Below are 17,651 nucleotides of genomic sequence, written 5' to 3' on the forward strand. Positions count from 1 at the left end.
ATAGGCAGAAGACGGACTTACAAGCTTTCTATGGTGATGTTTTTCGCTATTCCTTTCTCTCCCCCTCCAGTGGGCAGTTTATTTTAAGGGTCATAAAATTTCCTAAGTATTGGGAGCAGGAATTCCACTCCAGGGAGCGTACTGAGGAAAAACTCTCCCAAAGGAAAAAGAAACATGTATGTGACAGTTTCAGTCAAATCATTTACAATACTGATGAAAATCTGGAGGCAAATGAGACATTGAGCAAGAGGGGCAAGTTCAGTAAATGAAGGCATTTGCACACATGAAGTGTTAAGTAGGCATTAAAAATGGTTACCATGAAGGCAAGGTGATTAGGTGGAAATGCTCATGATACAGTGTAAAGTGAAAAGAAATAGAAAACCAATGCAGCATTGGGTATGCCACGGTACAGCTATGGCTGAGAGTGAAAACAGAAAAAGCTTGGTTCATACCTTTTGTGGACCTTTCTTTTTGCAGTCACCAAAATACTAGTTGTGTAATTCAGCTAACTAGTTATAGCTTCAAGGAGCCCTGGTAGCCTAGTGGGTAACAAGTTAGGCTCATAACTGCAAGGCCAGAAGTTCAAATCCACCAGTTAGTTGCTCCATGGGACAAAGATGACGCTTTCTACTTCCACAAAGATTTACAGCTTTGGAAACCCTACACAGGGTCTCTACGAGTTGGAACTGACTCAATGGCACACCACCACCACCATCCTTGGTTTCATGCTTGGTGCATGACTGCATTTCAGGACAGACCCCTGGCTCCAAAAGAACCCTCTTCCATGAAAACATTTGGGCAAAAGTAATCTGCTGTTTCCATGATTCCAACATGATCTGTGGGCTTCTCTCTGGTTCTAGCATTCTCTGAGATCAAGCTCCATCTTCTGGGACTGCTCACCTACCTCTCTTAGCCTTCAGCTAGGCCAGGGAACCCACGGGGTCAGGGGTGGAGGCGCTTAACCTACCTGATGCTTGCGATTTTCCACATTCATCGTGCGTGGCCTATAGGTGATCTCGTAGGGTTTGTTCTGCTGATGGGCCTCCAGGGTGATGAACTCAGGGCCCTCCCAATGCTCTCCCTCGAAGATGGGGTGCAGATTCCAGGTCTGGTTGGTGCGGTTGGAAAGCAGGATGGTCTGTGTGTGCTTGGAGCGCACCTGGCAGGCAAAGTTCACCACCTGGAAAAAAGCAGGCACCTCACCTTCTATGGCATTTCTCCCTGGTCTCCCTTCAGGGGCTGCGGAGGAATTCTTCCCATCAGGAGCACCTGATAACTTTCTATTTCTTTCACTCACTCAATAAATACTTACTGGGAATTTTCTATGTGCCAGGTACCGATCATCGTTGAAGGATGAAGACCAAGAAGGATGAAATCATGAGACACCTGTCAGAAGATCATCCCAACCAGAGGAAACAGCCATCGCAAATATCCTGAATTCTCCCAAATGGCAAGGAACCAGTGTGGAAGATGTGAAGTGAGTATGCAGAAGAGAGACAAAAAGAAGCCATCTGAAGACTAACTCCGGGAGGTGCGAAGGAGCAGCCAGTGAGAAAAGAGGAAAACCAGGAGAGGGTGGGACCTTGGAAGCCAAGTGAGGAGGATTTCAAGGAAAAGGGACTGTTCCATGGTGTTAAAAGCTACTGAGAGTCCAAGTACGATGGGGAGTGAGAACTGAGCATTGGATTTAGCAATATGGACAGTTTGGTACTGATGTAAGGATAGTCAGATGAGCAAAACAGAGTTCTGAAATAGACTCACACATATAATATATAATCAATCAACCCCTTAAAAAGTCCCAAAAGCAATCAGCCACCACTTGTCTGCTAGTTTGTCACACTGTGGTTGCTGTGATTCTGGAAGCTATGCCAACAGCATTTTTAATGCCAGTGGAGTCAGCCATGAAAGACAGGTTTCACTTGAGCTTCCAGACTAAGACTGACTAGGAAGGAGAGACAGACTACTTCTGAATGTTACTCACTGAAAACCTAGTGAAAGCAATGGAACACTGTCAGCACTAGAATACTGAACACTGAAGCATGATGAATGGCACCAGAATATTGTCAGATATAGTGCCAGGAAATGAGCTTCTCAACATATGACAGGGAAAGAGCTCCTTCTCAGAGTAGAGTTACTGTGATGACGTGAAAGCAGTAAAGCTTTTGGACCTTCTTTCATTGACGGGGCACAACTCAAAATGAGGAGAAACAGCAGTAAACATCCATTAATAATCTGAACATGGACTGTATTAAGTATGAAGCTAGGAAAATTGGAAGTTGTCAAAAATGAAATGGAACACATAAACATTGATACCCTAGGCAGTAGTGAGCTGAAATGGACTGGTATTGGCCATTTTGAATCTGACAATCACCTGGTTTACTATGTCAGGAATGACAAGTTGAAGAGGAAGATAGTCGCATCCAGCATCAAAAGGAACATTTCAAGATCTATCTTGAAGTACAACACTGTTTGTGATAGGATAATATCCGTAGTGGTTACGAATCGGGCTGCGAACCTTAAGGTCAGCGGTTCGAAACTACCAGCCACTCCGCGGGAGAAAGATGAGGCTTTCTACTCCCATAAGGATTTACACCCTCGGAAACCCTGTACAGGGTTGCTATGGGTCGGAACCGACTCGACGGCACTTAACAACAACAACAATATCCATATACCTAAAAGGAACACCAGTTAATACAATTATTATTCAAATTTACACACCACTCAAGCCAGTGATGACGAAATTGAAGAATTCTACCATCTTCTTCAGCCTGAAATTGATCAACATGTAATCAAAATGTATAGGTAATTACTGGCGATTGGAATGCAAAGGCTGGAAACAAAGAGGAATGATGAGTAGGTGGAAAAAACGGCCTTGGTGATAGAAATGATGCTGGAGATCACATGATAGAATTTTGCAAGGCCAATGATTTCTTCACTGTAAGTACTTTGTTTTGTTTTTTAAATGTTTTTTGTGAATGATGTGATAGTTTACATGAGAGAACATTAGTTTTACATTCATCCTACTGTATATTGTTTCACTGCCATGGTTACAATCCCCTTCATGCATCGTCAACCAATCAAAGGGTATACCCTACAAGCCTGCCCCCCGGTTGTCAGCACACAGCCCCTCTCCCTCTCTGGGTCTAAAGTCCCCAGCCACTACATCTCTCCACATCATCGTCTCTGTCTCCATCTCTGGTGTCACTGCTTCTTTGGGTTGGGTCCCGCTCTCCGCTCTTCTCCTTTGATGGTTCCAGGGACCTCCACTCTTAGACTGAAAAGTTAATCACTCCCCTCCTTGCTACAAAATGTCTACCTTTACATTTCCAACCCTCACAATCAGTCCTGATAACAATTATTCACTATTGCATCACAAGAGACCTATCTGCATTTCCTATCATCAGCCCCACCTAGACAGATTGGATACTACTCCTTCCTCCACGCCCTCTGGATCTAGGTTCCCTCTTGAAAGCTTGTAAGCCAGTCACGTCTTGCCTTTGTAGCCCCCCTGTTTTGGGTAGCCAATGTCCAAGTTGCCCATCCCTGTCTACTCCGTGTGTATGGAGGGGGTGGGAATGATCCTCGCTGTAAAGATTTGTTCCCTCTTTTGAGCTACTGCATCCATCGGTGTAGGTCAAGTTCATCAAATTGTATCAGATTACTCTTTTTTCATCTTCTAGTTGAGCTCTGATCATCCAGTCATTGAAGCCAGGACAAGTGGGTATTATCTGTAAGTGTAGGTGTTATTGTGCATATGCCCTATCTTCTTATCAGCTGGATGCTTCACTCTCCACTCTAGTCCTCTGTGGCTATGTCACTGACTCTGGGCCCAAGAGTCCCCAGGTCTTGCCACACTGCTGGCCAACCAGGTCTGCACCTGGGTTTACAGGAGAGTCTATTGAACATTGTAAGGCTTAGCTTGCAGCTTCATTACCGTTTTTCCTTCACTTCCCCTTATCGGTGATGAATGTGGTCACCAATCAGAGCGTGTATTCCCATTGAGTCTTAGTCTTGGAAGGGGGTTTGCTCTCAGGGGACTTGCCTTGATGTCTCCTGGGCAAGCAACTTGCTTGTTCTTGTAGTAATCAGTTGGTCTGCCTATATTGTTTTGTATTTTTTCCTGTAGGTCTTTCTTTCAAAAGTATCTTCTGTTCTTCTAGCCATTCCAGGCTGGTCAGCTTGTCCTTTCAAGTGGAAATTTCCCACCTCTGAAGATTCTGGATGCTGTTCAGGATTCCACCTATAGTCTTATGTAATGGAGAGGCTCCACAGGAAGCCTCCTTCACTGGGCATGTTGTAGCCCCATTTTAGGTATTCCAATCAGTTACAGGCAGAAGACGGACTTACAAGCTTTCTATGGTGATATTTCTGGCTATTCCTTTCTCTCCCCCTCGAGTGTCTATTTTATAGTGGCATGCCAGGGAAACCAAGATTCAAAAGACAACCAAGCATCTTAACATCATTTTCCCCCTTTTTCCCATTCCAACCATGTCTCAATCCCTGTATCCCAGAGCCCTGTTGTTTCCAAGGCTGTGCATACATCATTATTTACCTCTGTCCCACTTAGCCCATGCACACCTGCCTAATTGTTATCCCGTCCACTTTGTTCTTCCATTCCCCTCCCACTTCTTATATATTGCCCCCCTGCCTTGTGCTCCACCTTCCCCTCCCTCCCCTCACCCCACTGCCCACATCCTGGCAACCAGCAAAGAATCGCTCCCCTTTTAGTGTGGGCTCTTTTTCTTAGTCTTTTATAGTAGTGGTCCTGTGTAAGTACTTTTTTAAAGCAACATAAAAGACGACTATACACTTGGACCTCACCAGATGGAATAGACAGAAATCAAATTGACTATATCTGGGGAAAGAAAGAGTGGAAAAGCTCTATATCAGCCAAAAAAAGACTAAGGGCAGATTGTAGAACAGACCATCAGTTGCTCATATGCAAGTTCAGACTGAAGCTGAAGAAAATTAAAACAAGCCCATGAGAACCAAAATATGACCATGAACATATCCCACCTGAATTTAGAGATCATCTGAAGAACAGATTTGGTGCATTAGACACTAATGACCAAAGACCAGAGGAGCTGTGGGATGACACCAAGAACAGCCTACAGAAAGAAAGTAAAAGGTCATTAAGAAGACAAGAAAGAAGGAAAAGACCAAAATGCATGTCACAAGACACTCTGAAACTTGTTCTGCAGCATAGAGATGTTAAAGCAAATGGGAAAAATGAGAAAGTAAAAGAATTGACCAGAAAACTTCAAAGGGCAGTTTGAGAAGACAAAGTCAAATATTATAATTACATGTGCAAAGACCTAGCATTAAAAACTAAGAGGGAAGAACATGTTCAGCATTTCTCAAGCTGGAAGAACAGAAGAAAAAATTCAAGCCTCAACTTCAATATTGAAGGACTCTGTATTTAATGACAAGGAGCTCTAGTAGCATAGTGGTTACGAATCGGGCTGCAAGCCGCAAGGTCAGCAGTTCAAAACTACCAGCTGTTCTGCGGGAGAAAGATGAGGCTTTCTGCTCCTGTAAAGATTTACAGCCTTGGAAACCCTGTACAGGGTCGCTATGAGTCAGAACTGACTCCACGGCACATAACAACAACAACAAATTTAATGATGCAGAAATGTTTAATGATGCAGAAAACATCAAAAGAAGATGGAAGGAATATAGAGAGTCACTGTACCAAAAAGAAATGGTTAATGTTCAACTATTTGAAGTGATAGCATATGATCAAAAGCCAATGATACTGAAGGAATAAGCCCAAGGTGCACTGAAGGGCATTGGCAAAGTACATGGCTCTGGGAATTGATGGAATATAAATTGAAATATTTTGATAAACTGATGCAACACTGGAGGCACTCACTCTTCTATGCCAAGAAATTTGGAAGATAGCTACCTGGTCAACTGATTGTAAGAGATCCATATTTATTCCCATTCCAAACAGAGGTAACTCGTTGGAATGCAGAAACCATAGGACGGTATCATTATATTGTATGGAAGTAAAGTTTTGCTAAAGATAATTCAAATATGGCTGCAACAATACACTGATAAGGAATTGCAAGAGGTTCAGGCTGGATTCAGACAGGGATTTGGAAGGAGGGATATAATGACTGATGTCAGACAGATCTTGGCTGAAAGCAGAGAATACCAGAAAGATGTCTATCTGTGATTTATTGACTATTTATTGGCTTTTGATTGTGTGGATGATAACAAGCTATGGACAACATTGTGGAGAATTAATATTCCGGAACACTTAATTGTACTCAAGAGGAACCAGCACATAGAAAAAAAAAAGGCAGTTGTTCAAAAAGAACAAGGGGATACTGAATGGTTTAAAATCAGGAAAGGTGTGCACCATGATTGTAATTTTTCACTATATTTACTTATTCAACCTGTATGCTGAGCAAATAATCCGAGAAGCTGGGTTATATGAAGAAGAATGTGTCATCAGAACTGGAGGAAGACTCATTAACAACCTGTAATATGCAGATGATACAACTTTGCTTGCTGAAAGCCAATACGACTTAAAATACTTACTAATGAAGATCAAAGACCAGAGCCTCATTGTAAAGAAAACAAAAATCCTGCCAACTGGACCAATAAATAACATCAAGATAAATGGAGAAAAGACTGAATTTGTCAAAGACTTCATTTTGCTCAGATCAACCATCAACACTCATGGAAGCAGCAGTCAAGAAATCAAATGACATATTACATTAGGCAAATCTGCTGCACAAGACCTCTTTAAAGCGTTGAAGAGCAAAATTACCAGTTTGAGGACTAAGGTACACCTGACCCAAGCCATGGTATTTCCAGTAGACACATATGCATGTGAAAGTTGGTCTATGAATAAGGAAGAACGTAGAAAAATTGATGCATTTGAGTTATGGTATTGGAGGAGAATATTAAGAATATCATGGATTGCCAGAAAAACAAACAAGTCTGTGTTGGAAGAAGTACAGTCAGAATGCTCCTTAGAAGCCAGGAATTGACAGACTTTGTCTCTCATACTTTGGACAATGTTATCAGGTGGGACCAATCCCTGGAGAAGGACACATCATGCTTGGTAAAGTGGAGGGTCAGCAAAAAAGGGAAAGACCCCAATAAGATAGATTGGCACAGTGGTAGCAGCAATGAGCTCAAGCATAGCAAAGATTGTAAGGCTGGCACAGGAATGAGCAGTGTTTCTTTCTGTGGTGCATGGGGTTACTGAATTGGCACTCGCTCCGTGGCACTTAACAACAAAAGGCAATCCGGGGAGAAGGATAATCTTTTCAAGAAATGTTTCTCAAATAATTGGATATCCATATGCTAACTCAAAAAATTAACTCAATTAGATTAAAGATCTAAATATAAAGCTTATATCCAGAATAAGTAAAGAGCTCTCAAAATTCAATAATAAGAAACCAAACGGCTTCAAATACAAATGTTGCTGTTGTTGTTAAGAGCCATTGATTCAGTTCTGACACATATTGACCCTGTATAGGGTTTCCAAGGAGTGGCTGGTGAGCTTCAACAGCTGATTCAAACTGGGCTTGCAGTCCAGCACACTAACCACAGGAGCAGAAAACCTCATCTTTCTACCGTGGAACAGCTGGTAGTTTCGAACTGCTGACTTTGAGGTTAGCAGCCCGACTTATAACCACTACGCTAGCATTGCTCATTCATCCTTAGGGAAATGTAAATTAAAACTACAATGATGTACGAATTACACATCTACTAGAATGAGTAAGACTGAAAAACTGACCATGCTAAGTACTGGTGAGGATGTGGAGCAATTGGGACTCTCATATATTGCTGCTGGTGGGAATGTAAAAATGAAACAACTACGGAAGCCAGTTTGGCAGTTTCTTAAAACAAGACTTAGCATTCCACTCATAGGCATTTACCCAAGAGAAATGAACACATATGACCATACAGAGACGTGTACAGGCATGTTCACAACACATTGTATGCATCTACTGAGGTTATGTTCCTTAAACAACGATATTATAGAAATAGCCATCAGCTATCAGGTTCCCCTGAGCAATGCTGCCAGGTAACACAGCTGACAGCCCACTCTCAGGTGCTAGGAGCAAAAATAGCAGAGTGTTAACCCATAGTCATATTTTCTCCCCACAGAGAGAAAGAAAGGTGTTAACTCCTTACTCACAGAGCTTAGAACAGGGAATTCAATCTAGTCAGGGAAGTCAATAAAGCCTTCCTTGAGAACAGGAATTAAGTAAATGAAGAAAGAATATTCCAGCAGTAGGCATAGCATGTACAAAGGCACTGTGGTAGGAAGGATCAGCTTGAATGCTGGATCTGGAAATATTGGACAGTTTGGACAGAGTTACTTGTTCCTAGCAGGTCCAGTTGTGTTCTAGGAAGGAGAGGGCTTGCTGGGCTCACTCTAGCTATTGGCCTGTCCCTGGACAGCCCTTCCTAACCTCTTTTACTGCAGGTGGTCCCACGCAGATTCCAGACAAGGTGAGGGTCAGAGGATTGCCTCCCTGGATGAAGCAGAGCATGTTTTTATAGAGACACTCCTTTCCCACCTCCGTGGGATGGTAGGTCACTTCGAAAGAAACTTCCATGCCTGCAGTAATGTAGCCTTCTTCCGGGGTGATGGAGAAATGAGGCTCAAATTTTCTGGTATCCCATTTAAACCTTTGCCAAGACAAAAGAAGACAAGGCAGGCCAAGTAGAGGTAGGTAAGGTGTGTGGACCAACATCACTCCCTGTGTAAGATGATTCAGCTCCCTCTCAGAAATGTGCCATGGCTGACAGGTGGCTGCATCCAACCTATCACCACGAGGAGTGAAATCCCACGAGTGACACACTGGTGAACATACACATGAACATGTGCACCCAGGGTCACAGAGTTTAGTAAAACAGGAGCTCTGCTCCCTGCACTGAGGACAGATGCAAGCGAGGGAGATCTCTCTTCATCTGAAGAGTCGCGCCTGTTCTTTGTGATGGCCCTGTCTGCTTCTCGGGTCTGGTGCTTGGTCTATCAGGGGACAAAGGTGGACAGTGAGGCCTGGGTGGTGTGTGGGTCCCAGTCTGTGTGGCCATGTCAACATGCCTGAGCAATGACTGGGGTGGGCACTTGGCCAGCATGAAGGAAGAACCTGGAAAGGAGAGCTGCATGGATCGACCTGGTTTCCACTCCTGTCCCTCTCACTTCCTGGCTATGTGACCTTAGGCAAGTTGTCTAATCTCTGAGCCTCAACTTCATCTGTGAAATGGGGACAATAGAGTATCAGGGGCTCTAAAAAGTTCATGGAAAAATGGAATCAAAAGACAATGAAAATTTCCCACAAACTTTTTTGAAGACCCTTCATGTATGTCTTACAGGGTTCTGTGATAATTAAAAGGGGATATTACATGCAAAAATGCTAGCATTGCATACATGGTAAATTCTTGTTAAATGTATAATCTTGGCACTATTACTTATTTGTGCCTTAATTTCTTGCATATAAAATGGACTAGTATTAGTATCAATTTCATGAAGCTATTTCTGGGGTTAAATAAGTGAGCCATATAGAGTTCTTATTAGAAGGCTGTTGTTAAGTGCCGTCGAGTCAGTTCCGACTCATAGTGACCATGTATAGGGTTTCTGAGTAGCAACTGGTGGGTTTGAAGCACCAACCTTGTGGTTACCAGTCCAGTGCTTATCCTACAGTGCTATACCAGGACTCCTAGGATGATGTTGTTAAGTGTTGTCGACTCGATTCTGACCCATAGTGACCTTGTATAGGGTTTCCTATGAGTGTCTGGTGAGCTTGAACTGCCAACTTTGCAGTCTAGCACATTAACCCACTGCACCACACCAGGACAGGCCTGAAGCAAAATGTTCTCTATCACATGCAATTTCAGTAACTATGGCAACAGCAACCACCTTGGTGGGACCTCCACTGTCACATCTGAGGGGTGGGGCTATAGATATGGAAAGAGGAATTGTCCAGGTGGAATTCAAGGACAGACAGCTCTGCTCCAGCCTGGGGTAGGGCAGTACTCTCCTACCTGGCTCCCACATCGCCTGTGTTCAGCATGAGGATACGACGTGTGGATTGTGTCCGATAGACAACCGGTCCAAAGGGAAGATGCTCCTGGTCCAGGGAGATCTCCAGGGCCTGGCAGCAGCCGCTGAGAAGAAACAGGGGACGCAGGAGTCCCATGCATTCCATGAACACCTCCTCGGAGAAGGGAGGGACACGCTTCTTTGGGGAGAAGACCACATCCAGCTTAATGACTTCTTTGGGCTTCAGGCTGATGTTGTTGAAAGGCGTGATGGTGATCACCTGAGCAGAATGACAGACAACTAGACTCGGAGGTTGAGAGAAGGGAGGTCTCAGAGGCCTTGCCTCTCAGAAGTCTTGCTGCTACCACAACCCTGGGGTAAAATTCACGTCTTCTCTCTTATCAGTTGTGCAGTAGTGGGGAAGCACCTAAGGCTTTCTGAGCCTGTTTCCACATCTACACACTCAGGATAATACTAAAGACTTACCCTCTGGTGATAATTAAGATCATCTATCCTGGTGTGGCACTGTGGGTTAATATGCTGGACTGCAAAGTTGGTTTGAACTATAAGGTCGGTGGTTCAAGCTCACCAGCTGCTCTTCTGAAACCCTATACAGGTTGTTATGGGTCAGAACCTACTCATCAGCACTTAACAACAACAACAATATGAAATGTGTGGGACACAGTGTTGTTGTTGTGGTCAAGTGCTGTGGAGTCGGTTCTGGCTCATAGCAACCTTGTATAGGATTTCTCAGGAGCAGCTAGTGGGTTTGAAGTGCCAACCTTGTAGTTAGCAGTCTAGTGCTTATTGTAAAACACCATACCAGGACTCTGTGGGACACAACAAATACCTGATAAATGCCTTAGCCCTTTTCACTCCTTTTCTAGCCTATTTTGGTCAGCTAGATGTGTCTAGGAGTCCTTGGAAACCCTACACAGGGTCACTATGAGTTGAAACTAACTCGACGGCATTTAACAGCAACAACAGATGTCTCTTACACTCATACTATGAGCGTTTTCTTCTTCCTTCCTACTCCCTTGGGGAAGGAATAGTAACTGTGACTAGAAAACAGTAAGCACCCCTTGTTTCTCAAGACATGGTTCCCAGCTACCTGCAGCAGACTTCCCCATGCCTGTCAAAATACAGATTCCTGGGCCCTACCCCAAGCCAAATGAATCAGGATTTCCTTGGGAGAGCTGGGAACCTGTATTTTCAACAGTGCCTCGAGTGACTCATGCACTCTAAAGTCTGAGAACCACAGCTTGAATTTCTATGTCCCTGGAAAAATCAAATCAAAACAAAATGCCAGGAAACCAACACTCTCTTTATCCTTAGCCTCTTTGGCTCAGAGCATGGAGTGGTCAACATCTTGACAACATTGTTTTGCTTCTTCTGGAATCCTGATTTCTAGGTTCATGGAATTGGAGTGACCCAGCCCTTAGAAGGCTTTTTGAACTTTGCAGGAATGGGTTCCTTGGAGTTCCTCAGGTCAAACAGTAGCCTAGTAAGCACTGTGGCAGAGACTGTTTGACCTTAGGCATTGGGCTTTTTGGGAAAGTATCCCTGTACAGCCAACTTTGAGAAGCAGGAACTCCAAGGTCTGACTAACTGTGTTTCAGGATGTGTAGCGTGTCCTTGGTGGCAGTTTCTGTAATGGATGGACCCTGAACTCCCACTTGTGCTTGGATGGGATCTCCTAAGAAATGAACATCACAATGATCTATGGAAGCATATCCCTTCGGACAGCCTTCCTGATATGGGCTGACAGTACTGTATCTGAATTGTATTTACTCACAATAAATATGCCCAGTGACATTGTCATATTTCTCCAAGCAGTTAGGTAGCAACAGGAAGTGATGTAATGAACTGAGATGCTGAAATGGGAAAGTGATCTTAAAGACTTCTCCAATGTAATGATGTTGGAAGCTAACCTTAAGGTGATCGTACCGGCAACTTTAATCTGACCACCTAAAGAAGTAACATTGGGGTGGTCAGTCTGGGTGTTGAGGACTTACATTTGGTTTAATGATGATAGAGGAGTGACTAGTTTGCTTTCCTTCGCTAGGTGGTCAAGTGGGTAATGTGGGCCCTGAGATATGGTGTCCCCCTGAGTTTCTGGCTTTGATTAGCTTTTTGAAGCCAGCTCTGTATTCTGAAATCCCCAGGCAGTCTACAGTGTCCCTGCCACACTGAACCACATCAAGTTTTCCATAAGCACCAGCCCTTTCTGAGTCTACAGACCTTTACCTGGAAGGAACGCCCTTCCAAACCTGTCTACTTAGGTGATGGCTGAATCCCGTAAACCCCTGTGCAGGCTTCTCTGTACCCGGAGCCCTTCCACTTGCCCCTGTGCTCTTCTTCCAGATTCATGCTTGCCTCATCCATCCACACCCGGACTATCCTTTTTTTTTAATGGGTTGCTATCTCTTTTTTTAAATTATGAATTGCATGAAGGTTTATGGACAAGTTCATGAGTTTTACATTCAACAAATCCTATGTTTTGCTGCATCTCAATGAATGCAATCCCTTCCTTGCAACAACACTCATCCCATTCCATCTCTGTGGCTCCCCATGTACAAATATCCTCTATCAAACTCTTTTATATTTGTGGAATACATGTTATTACGTACTGTAGAGTCAGTTCTGACTCATAGCGACTCTGTATAGGGTTTTCAAAGAGCAGCTGGTGAATTGAATTGCCAACTATGTGGTTCAAACCGACCTTGTGGTCCAGTGCTTAGCCTACAGAGCCACACCACTCTTTCTCCCTTACCATTCAGCCTGTGTGGCTGTCCATAAATCTACACAAAGAATACTGCTGTTCCACGGTTGTGTATATATCACTATTTACTTCTATCCCTTTTAGCCCTTGTATACCTCCCTGTCTCTTCACTTGTCTTCATCATTCTTCTGCCACTCTTCCCTATATTGCCCTCCCCCCTCCCATCACCTGAGTTACCATGTGTTTAACCTCTAGCAAGTGATTTACTTTCCCTTCCCTCCTACCCCTGGTAACCATAAAAGAATGTTTCTTTTAGTGTGAAAGCCTTTTTTGAGTTTTTACAATAATAGTCTCACACACTATTTGTCCTTTTGTGATTGACTTATTTCACTCAGCACAGTGTCCTCCAGGTTCATCCATGTTTCCTTGTATATAAAGTGAGAATCATGAAAGCACAAACTCATACCATTTGTTTTTCAGATCATCATTATTCTCCAATGTTGCATAGTATTTCATTGTGTGTGACAATACTGTTTCTAGCATTTAAAAGAAAACACCTGATATGGCCAGAGACTGAGACCTAATCTATCTCCAGAATGGAGCTGTAATGGAATAGAGGATATTTGACAATATGGAGAATGTTTATGGAATATTGTTAGATTACAAAATCAGTTTTTGAAATAATCCAGACATTATAATTTTATTTTTGTAAAAACAGAAAAGGGCATAGGAAAAATACTGGTAAAATAGACCCAAAATGTTACAGTGGTTTTTCTGGGTCTGTGATTAAGGGCAAGTTTTTTCTTCATGATTTTCTATATTGTTCACATTTTCTACAATAAGGATATACATTTAGTGGAATCTAGATCTGCTGAATCCTGCCCAAGCCAGTTCGCTTTCTCCTTCTTTTTACTACGTTTTAGAAGTACATGATCTCTGGAAGGCTTAGTTTCCTTATATATAAAATGAGAATCATGAAAGTGCTAACCCCATAGCATTTTTTTGTGAAGATTTAAGTCCTGGTGTAGCACTGTAGGATAAGCACTGACTGCTAATCTCAAGGTTGGAGGTTCAAACCCACCAGCTACTCCTCACAAACCCTATACAGGGTCACTATAGATTGGAACCAACTCAACACTTCACAACAGCAGTAGACAGAGAGCTCATGTCAAGGTGACATCCAGCATGAGTGTGAGTTTCTAGCCCTGCCATCCTTGTCATGGGGAAGCATAAAGAGGTCCTTGGGACTCTAAGCACTGACCTTGGGTTCCTGGAGTTCTGGAGTTGAGAACAGAATCGATTGGTTAAACGTAAGCAAGGTGTTGCTGTTGTTCATAATGGAAACTGATTTTTTGACAACTTGTCCTGGCAGAACAGCTCCCAACTTCACAATCCTATTGGCTGGATCTAGTACTAAAATCTGTGGGACATGAAAAAGAGTAGGAAAGGAGGACTAGTTAGCTCATGAGAAAAATGCATATTGGGATATGGTTTGGCAAGGAAGAGTGATCCCTCTCTTTTGGTGCCTGCTGTTCATTGAGAGTCGAATTTGCCTCCTGGTGACCCCAATGTGTGACAGAGGAGAACTGCTTCATAAGGTCTCTAAAGGCTGGGCTTTCAGAAGCAGTTTGCCAGGCCTGGCTGCCTTTTTCATATTGGATAGGCATTCACTTACTCAATAAACATTTCTGTATACAGAGCACCCACTAGATGATTTGACACACAACTAAATAATTACAACTAGGTTTAGCAATAGGAAGGAAAATCCCAGGGTACTCTGAGAGCACGTTGCAGAAGACTGAAGTAAGAGGAGGCCTCCCTGAGGAAGCCCTGTTTACACTGATTGCCAAGGAAGGGCTGACTCGAGTTAGTTGAAGAGTCAGGGTGGCCCTGGCATGGAGGAGCATTCAGGGAGAAGAACAGCCTGTGGCAAGGCCCTGAGCTAGGAGTGGCCCAGTCAAGGCCTGTGACTGGGAACTAGACAGAGACAGAAGGTGAGCTTGGAAAGGTGGGAAGTGGCCATTCTTGAAAGGTCTTATAGGTCATTGGGGGTGGGGCAGCTGGGCTTTATTCTGGAAGAACTGGGGAGTCAGTGAAGCTTTAGTGACCCAGTGAAATGTGTACTTTGTGGGAGTGCTCTGGCTTGCTCCTCTATAGAGGACATGAAGAGGCCAGAGAGAAAGCCATGAGGTAGTGACAGTGAATTGGAACGGTGGCTGTAGAAGTAGAGAGAACTAGATGCATCTCAAGTCCTCATCTAAGGCACTGATTTAAATGTTGGCCTGGATCAGACCTAGGTCAAGCTATACCTTGACTTTAGGTTGATACTGACCTACAATGAGAGTTGCTATAGGTCTCTAAACTGCACCTCCTCTACCCCACTATCTTTAAATCCATTTGGTCTAAAGAAGCAAGAGAATCTCTCCAGTCAGCATATGAGTTGGTGAACACATATTTAAGATACTATTGGATCTCCCCAAAGTACCTAAAACTCAACAAGTATTGAATAAATGAATGAAAGCTATCAGGAAAGATCCTGCCTCTGGCTTGGGCCCAGAAACCCCTGTGCTCTACCAACTCCCTTGATGGGAAGATTGCTGGAATCCAACCCTGCCTCCCATGTTCTCTTGGTTGCTGAAATGTCCTATCCATTCCTGAGCATCTTGGAAGGTTTTTGGATCTTCTCAACACCCCATTAGAATGAAGACACCACCAGCAAAGGTGACTCTTGGAAAGAAAGGGATTAGCAGCAGGACTGTCCCACTCCCTCCCTCTCAGGAGCTTCTGGGAGAAGGAACAGCCTTAATCAAATATAATCCCAGCATTGGTTGCTGGCTGGAGAATGTTACTCAGTGGGGTGTAAAGCAAAGATGTTCTAAAACGGGAAAATTTATCTCTGCATACGTTGCTTAAAACAAAATGTGCCCTAATGTGGGAGTAAAGGTTGTTCTTGGGATGCTGCATCAGATGACTTCAGACTCTTCCAAGGAACAAACTGTTTCCCAGTGCCTGCAATTACCTGTAGCTCTAGAATTATTAGTCAGGTCTGCCATTGGATAAGGTCTCTGGTTCCCTTGAGTCTGATTTGACAATGCAGAAGGACTGGTTGGCCTTTAGTTGAGCAGCCTGGGGGCAGATGTGCTGAGGGGAGAAGATTGGCTGGAAGGGCAGGAAGAAAGTACGAAGCCCGAGGACCTCCCTGACTGCCCCTTACCTTCATTTCCGTGCCTTTCCCTTTAATTTCAATGATTTGTTGTGAAAGCCCATTTATTTCAAAGGGGATGAGTTCTCGATAACTGATACTTTCTCGAGGATAGAAGACAATTGGAATCATCAGTGTGTTTCCTGGCTTTATCACATCAACACGGAAGTTCACCTCGAGATGGCTGGTGTTTGTGTACAAACAATCTATACTGGAGAAAATCAAGAAGAAGGGGCATGAGCTCTGAGGAGGCCGACTCAGAAGGAACTGATTCCTTCCCCTTGCTTCTTGGTCAGGACTGGGACTGGGTGGACAGCCTGCTCAGTCTGCCGGAGTCATGGGATTTAAGAGCTGGAAGAGACTTCAGGAATCACCCACCCTTCCCCTTGGTGTTGTTGTTAGGCGCCAATGAGTCCATAGCAACTCATAGCGACCCTGTGCACAACAGAACGAAGCACTGCTTGGTCCTGTACCAGCCTCATAATCGTTGCTACATTTGAGCCCATTGCTGCCGCCACTGTGTCAATCCAGCTCATTGGGGGGCTTCCTCTTTTCTCTGACCCTCTGTTTTACCAAACAGGATATCCTTCTTCAAGGACTCATCCCTCCTGGTCCCTTTCCCTAGGCACAAATTACCCCAGATCACATTCTGAGATCCTGGCAGGTCAGACCTCAAATCAAAGTCCCATGAGCCTTTGCCATACGTGCTTTTCATTCTATTGATCCTCTCTTTGACAATGCAGCTCATCGTTTGTACCCTTTCCTAGGAGGAAGTGCTTACAGAAGTAATAGATGGAAAAACATGGTAGAGATTAGACAGAAGTTTGATCCAGGCGCTACCACTAACTAGTTATGTGAACCAGGACAAATTACTTAGCCCATTTTGGCTTATGTTTTCTCATCTGTAAAATAGATATAGTGGCAGCTACCTTATAAGCTTGTTGTGAGGATTAAATGAGATACAATGATTAGAGCAGTCATTAAACAGGGCACCCATGTGTGGCACTGTAGGATAAGCACTGAACTGGAAACTGCAAGGTCAGCATTTCAAACCCATCAACCACTCTTGAAAACCCTATATAGGACTGCTATGCTTTGGAATCGACTCAACACCACACCACCACCACAACAACAATAAATAGTACACAGAGGAGACAGTCCATAAAGGTGAGCTCTTATTATTAGGGTCACCAATGCTTAACTAGAAGGGATCTTGAAAGATCACCTCCACCCTGTTCCACCCATGGGCAGAAGGTACCGAGACATCTCTGTTACAACCTTCCTGATTTTTCTTATAGATAGAGAAGGAGTACACATATACCAATGAATAGAAACCAACACCTCAAACAGTCAGACTTGAGTAAATTAAATTCTGCAAGAGTATTATATGTCTAGATAGATGATATTTGAAATTAGTATTTGAAAATTTCTAGATTCAGCATAAAACAATGATAATAACAACAGGAGTGAAAATAACGAGTATTCCCTAAGTACTCTCTCCAGAATATGGGTGGGGAACCGCTTCTCTGCCAAAATTTATAACATCATTTGTGGGTTGTACAAAATAATCAACTTCAAAATTAGCCCACTATATTTTGTCAAAAATTTAATTAACTCACCCCTAGGGAGTGATCAAGAGCCAATGATACTGAAGGAGGAAGTCCAAGGTGCACTGAAGGAATTGGCAAAGAACAAGGTACCAGGAATTGATG

The 17,651-nt window shown here is 43.5% G+C and overlaps 1 protein-coding gene across 1 annotated transcript in view; it reads right to left on the reverse strand.

Moving 5' to 3' along the window:
* Positions 1-17,651, reverse strand: part of HYDIN (HYDIN, axonemal central pair apparatus protein) — a 402,001-nt gene that overhangs the window by 10,570 nt on the left and 373,780 nt on the right. Inside the window, exons 76-80 of the mRNA XM_006860316.1 lie at positions 15,952-16,150; positions 13,999-14,157; positions 10,018-10,295; positions 8,439-8,658; positions 968-1,180 (exon numbers count right to left, since the gene is read on the reverse strand). Of these exons, the coding sequence (XP_006860378.1) occupies positions 968-1,180; positions 8,439-8,658; positions 10,018-10,295; positions 13,999-14,157; positions 15,952-16,150 (1,069 nt within the window). The remainder of the gene's footprint in view (positions 1-967; positions 1,181-8,438; positions 8,659-10,017; positions 10,296-13,998; positions 14,158-15,951; positions 16,151-17,651) is intronic.

Source organism: Chrysochloris asiatica, unplaced genomic scaffold, assembly GCF_000296735.1.
Source record: "Chrysochloris asiatica unplaced genomic scaffold, ChrAsi1.0 scaffold00037, whole genome shotgun sequence".
Lineage (NCBI taxonomy): Eukaryota > Metazoa > Chordata > Mammalia > Afrosoricida > Chrysochloridae > Chrysochloris > Chrysochloris asiatica.